A 5,620-nucleotide genomic window follows, 5' to 3' on the forward strand; every position below is an offset into this window, starting at 1 on the left:
AACCAAACCCACAAGTGTCTCGACGGGTACCGCTGCCAGCAGACACAATCATGGTCAGCGTTGACGCTGCACTTTTCCAGACTTTGCGGCAAATGTGAGTCGGCGTGGTGATCCGGAAGGCCGGAACCACAACAGTACAAGCATATTGGCTTGCCATGTGCACATTGAGGAGGTCACACCACCGGAATTAGTCGAGGCATTGGTGATCCGTCGTGCGATCACTCTCACTCGTCAAGAAGTGTTCCAAAAGGCCATCTTCGCTTCGGATTGTCTCTCCGTCATTGGGAGGATTCATTCTCAAAAGGCAGACCGCTTGAGCGCGGGAGCAGTAGTCTCCGATGTCAAGGTTTTGACGGGTATATAGTCTCTTTAGTCATGTTAATCGTTTATCGAATGTTGCCGCTCATACTTTACCGTGTTTCTTCTCATGATTGTGTCACACACAATGTAACTCCGAAGTGTATCCCGGAAACTCTTTTTAATGATTTATATATTGATCAATAAAGAGCTGCATTTTTCTTAAAGAGGAAACCGATCTCGCAATTGCATGGAGCCTAGCCTATAAATTATGCAAGAATGGTGCCGTAATAAAAGAGAATAGAAAAACAAAAAACAAGTGGGCGGCCCGTGCCTCGTCAAACGTCCGTCGGCCGCTGCACCCGCACCCGGACAGATATTTTCCCAAGGGCAGCAACGTCTTTTCCCCGTGGTCGGACCGCGGCGCACATTTACGAATTTCAAATTTTGAATCCCGTCGGCGAGACCGGGGCCAACGTTCCCTTGCCGTCCCGCAGCATCCATCCTCCCCGACCCCCACCCCCCCACGCTCCACTCCACCGATCCCCACACCCGACCCCCAGTGACACGCGGGCCACCCCCACGCCCCCGACACCCCGGCCCTACATGTCCGCGTGCCGTCACCGCGCCCCACCCTCGCGCGCGCACCAACCAGAGGCCGGCCAGGCTGGCGGCGTGGGCCACCGCCGCGGCCCGCCCGCCTAACGCCAGCGGAACGGCCGTTAGGTTAACCGGGGCCGCCTATAAAGCGGCCGAGGGGGCCTAGCGGAGGAGCCACTACACATCCGGCGTCTTCACAAACGCCGGCTCTCCCCCGCTCCGTCTCCCTCCCTCCTCCCCCGCTCCGCGCCCTCCGCCGCCAGATCCCGTCGAGCCCCCCCGCGCCCCCGCGTCGAAGATGAGGGAGTGCATCTCGATCCACATCGGGCAGGCCGGCATCCAGGTCGGCAACGCGTGCTGGGAACTTTACTGCCTCGAGCACGGCATCCAGGTTCGTCCCCGCATCTCATCTCTCTCGCCCCTCCCGATGTCGAACCCGCGTGCAGTTTGTTCGTATGCGTTGATTGGTTGGAGAAGGTTTCCCGTCGTGGATCTGGGTCGCGATTCGGGTTTTGTGGTGAAATGTTTTGCGGTTCAGTTGTCAGATCTTCTCTAGCTTGGACCATTTAGGCTGTAATTGATGCGCGATTTGAACTGCGATGGGATTACTGGATTACCTCTCCGTGTAGGTCTAGTTGTTTTCACGCGAGAATGCGGCGATTTGTGTTCGATCTGTGCGACCCTTCTGAATTCGTCAGGAACATGAACTGTTCGTAGTTCCTAATTTAAGCCTGCGACCTGTGATGTTTAGTCATTTCGTTTTGTTGTTTAGATCTGATATGCAATTGGAGTCCTAGGATTGTACTTTTCAGGAGACCCTATGTACTAGTTTAGTTGCCATTTTTGTGTCAAATCTCAGATCTAGTTAGGCCATAATCATGCTTTACATGGTCAGTTTTGATGTGTTCTGATATTATAACCTGCATCCAACTCAACACCTCACTGTTCCCCTGCTGCAGCCTGATGGCCAGACGAACGGCGACAAGACCATCGGAGGTGGTGATGACGCCTTCAACACCTTCTTCAGCGAGACCGGAGCCGGCAAGTACGTGCCCCGCGCGGTCTTCGTCGACCTCGAGCCCACCGTGATTGACGAGGTCCGCACCAGCGCCTACCGCCAGCTCTTCCACCCCGAGCAGCTCATCAGCGGCAAGGAGGACGCGGCCAACAACTTCGCCCGTGGTCACTACACAAGTAATTGATTCCCCCAAACCCCTCGCTGCTTCATTGCAATTAGCACTGATCTCCCAACCATGTTTGATTTGCTCATCGTGCCTTGTTTGCTCTTGTCCCCTGCAGTCGGCAAGGAGATTGTGGATCTCTGCCTGGACCGCATCCGCAAGCTGGCCGACAACTGCACTGGCCTGCAGGGCTTCCTGGTCTTCAACGCCGTCGGCGGTGGAACCGGGTCTGGGCTCGGGTCGCTCCTCCTCGAGCGCCTGTCCGTGGACTATGGAAAGAAGTCCAAGCTCGGGTTCACCGTGTACCCATCCCCTCAGGTGTCGACCTCTGTGGTCGAGCCCTACAACAGTGTGCTGTCCACCCACTCCCTGCTGGAGCACACCGATGTCTCCATCCTGCTCGACAACGAGGCCATCTACGACATCTGCAGGCGCTCCCTGGACATCGAGAGGCCCACCTACACCAACCTGAACCGCCTCGTCTCTCAGGTACTGACCACCTGCCATTGCCAATGTCTTTCATCTGGATTGAAGTATTTCTTTGCTGTACTAGTATACTGTTGTGCAATGTGTGATGTGAAACTGAGACTTGGAACTTGTGCTGTTTGTGTGTGTAGGTGATCTCATCGCTGACCACCTCCCTGAGGTTCGACGGTGCCCTGAACGTGGACGTGACCGAGTTCCAGACCAACCTGGTCCCGTACCCTCGGATCCACTTCATGCTCTCGTCCTACGCGCCGGTCATCTCGGCGGAGAAGGCGTACCACGAGCAGCTGTCTGTGTCGGAGATCACCAACAGCGCGTTCGAGCCGTCGTCCATGATGGCCAAGTGCGACCCTCGCCACGGCAAGTACATGGCGTGCTGCCTCATGTACCGGGGCGACGTGGTGCCCAAGGACGTGAACGCGGCGGTGGCCACCATCAAGACCAAGCGCACCATCCAGTTCGTGGACTGGTGCCCCACGGGGTTCAAGTGCGGCATCAACTACCAGCCGCCCACCGTGGTGCCCGGCGGCGACCTGGCCAAGGTGCAGAGGGCCGTCTGCATGATCTCCAACTCCACCAGCGTCGTCGAGGTCTTCTCCCGCATCGACCACAAGTTCGACCTCATGTACGCGAAGCGTGCCTTCGTGCACTGGTACGTGGGCGAGGGCATGGAGGAGGGCGAGTTCTCCGAGGCCCGTGAGGACCTGGCCGCCCTGGAGAAGGACTACGAGGAGGTCGGCGCCGAGGGCGGCGATGATGAGGATGGCGAGGAGGACGACGACTACTGATCTGCTCGACGGCTCGACGGAGGATCAGTCTCCTGCCGCCTATCTTTAACTACATGTTGCTGTGCTGTCCTGTCTTGGAAACTTGTGTCTGGGTGTTTGGGTTGTTAAGCCATCCATCGGTGCTTTCTATGTCGCTGTTGAACTGCATCATTAGTACTTCGTGGAACAAGTGTCTCGCTTAATTGATGTTCTGTCCCGCTTGATTCGAGTGTTCTTGCTCCTTTCCCGTGGTCATTTTTGGGAACATTCGCGACCTGTCTCGAGCTATTTTTTTCGAAAATCAGGGGCCTCCCCCTGGCTCCACATTTCATTAAGAAAATACTTCCTCCGTTCAGATTACTCGTCGTGGTATGACGAGTAATTTGGAACGAAGGGAGTAGAAGCCAAAAGGAGTACCACCAAGCAGGAAACTGTCTCGAGCAATAAGCGCAACTGTAAAGCCGTGCTGCCCTACCAGCCTTATTCGGTACCCTAAAACGAATGTGTTCTTTCGAAAAAAAAGAAAAACACATGAAAAATCCCAAATTATGGCTTACCGTGACCCATCTCAGAGTATGTTTTTCAGCTCCCAGCACAAGGCATCTTATAAGTTGAACCAAAGAATCCCAAAACACCAAAATTGCCGGCCTAGTCCTGAATGAACCTCTCAAATCTTCACCCATCATATATTTTATAGTGTCAAAAACACTTTTATATTATGGGACAGAGGGAGTAGTAGAATGCCCGTGCGTTGCTACGGACCATGAATATTTGTTTTGCCGATTTCATATGTAAACATAATGCATTGTCAAATATTGCATCTATAGAAATGATAGCCCATAACAATAGAAAAGTAGTTGAAATCCTGTTCATTTATGATGTAAGTTGATAATAAATATAATGGAAAGTTGTGTATGTAAAGAGCAATAAGCCAACTAATTATCTGTTACACACTTCGATCTAGTTGATGGGTTTAAGGTATTTTCGTGCAATGTGAGGACTGTGGTCTTTAACTTTATTTGCATGATGCAATGTGAGTCACATTCTGAATTTAATGAGCCATAAATTGTTGACTGCCTATAGATCACGTGGATGGTATTTTCTCTAAAGTTAATTTCTTGGGCTATATGACATTTATGTCACCGCATAGCAACTGCTCCTTTCTCCTTTTCTTGAAGGGAAAAAACAACCACTCCTCTAAGTCACTCACATCATAGCCGCCTCCTACTCACTCTGTAGAGCCAGCCAGCCACCAGGTATTGCCGCATCTCATCTCCCCGCCACACATCGCCACCACCCTCTCTCCCCGGCACCTCCCCACCATGATATGGTGAAGCACGCCCTTTCTCTCCCCACCGCCTCCCCACTCGTCCATGGCGTCACTCGTCCCCTCACTACTAGGGAAAACCCTAGTAGTAGCGCTTGGAATATACATAGCAGTAGCGCTGGGTCGCGCGCGCTACTGCTAGCGCGCTACAGCTAAGTTGTAGCAGTAGCCCTGGTATGGACAGCGTTACTGGTAAGTATGGTTAGCAGTAGCGCTGCACTGACCATCACTACTGCTTACTCTCTGTAGCGCTTGAACAAACAAAGTGTTGCTGATAACCCAACGCTGCTAGTAGGTGCTTCCAGCGCTACTGCTAGTATTCCCGCTTTAACAGATTTACACCCCCTCTATGTATTTGTGATTTATTTATACAGACTCTATACAATAGTTTCATCAGATCATACTAAACACACACTATTCTCATCATATGATAGATATACAGTAGTCTTGTCAATACCATCATCATCATCATCATCATTCAACACAAATCATCACATCTCGAAAATAGCAATACACAAGTCATGTCATGTCTTGAATAAGTGCAACTCCATGGTCATGGCACACACACAAGTTTCATCATCTCTATCTAAACCATGATGTATAAGAGAAGAGCGACCAACATGAGCAGGAGCGCGACTATGTAGTACTTGAGGCACCGGCGGTCCCGCCCCCGCTCATGCCGGAGCGTCCACCTCAAGTAACTACTTTCCGCTTCGGCTCTGTTGTCGAACCCTCTGTGGCTAGCACCCGAGTACTTGTCCACCTGGGCCTGAGCGTCTGGCCAGTGACCGTAGACTCCTGGAACCCTCCCAACGAACACGATGTAGCAGTTCTTCGCCATCTCTGATCTATGTACATGCATCGTCAGTTGATGAATTGAACGATAATATGCAACGTAATGTACTTAAGAAAACAAAGAGGCATAATTAGCAAAATAGAAGCAACTTATAGTAAACATAAAT

General features: G+C 52.0%; 1 protein-coding gene across 1 annotated transcript; it reads left to right on the forward strand.

Moving 5' to 3' along the window:
• Positions 1 to 1,063: 1,063 nt before the first annotated feature.
• LOC100049037 (tubulin alpha-2 chain) lies at positions 1,064 to 3,555 on the forward strand. The gene is made up of 4 exons (XM_044534699.1): positions 1,064 to 1,288; positions 1,857 to 2,091; positions 2,197 to 2,567; positions 2,696 to 3,555. Exons 1-4 carry the CDS (start codon positions 1,196 to 1,198, stop codon positions 3,350 to 3,352), a joined length of 1,356 nt encoding a protein of 451 aa, XP_044390634.1. The 5' UTR covers positions 1,064 to 1,195; the 3' UTR covers positions 3,353 to 3,555.
• The last annotated feature ends 2,065 nt before the right edge of the window (positions 3,556 to 5,620 follow it).

This window comes from Triticum aestivum, chromosome 5B, assembly GCF_018294505.1.
Source record: "Triticum aestivum cultivar Chinese Spring chromosome 5B, IWGSC CS RefSeq v2.1, whole genome shotgun sequence".
Lineage (NCBI taxonomy): Eukaryota > Viridiplantae > Streptophyta > Magnoliopsida > Poales > Poaceae > Triticum > Triticum aestivum.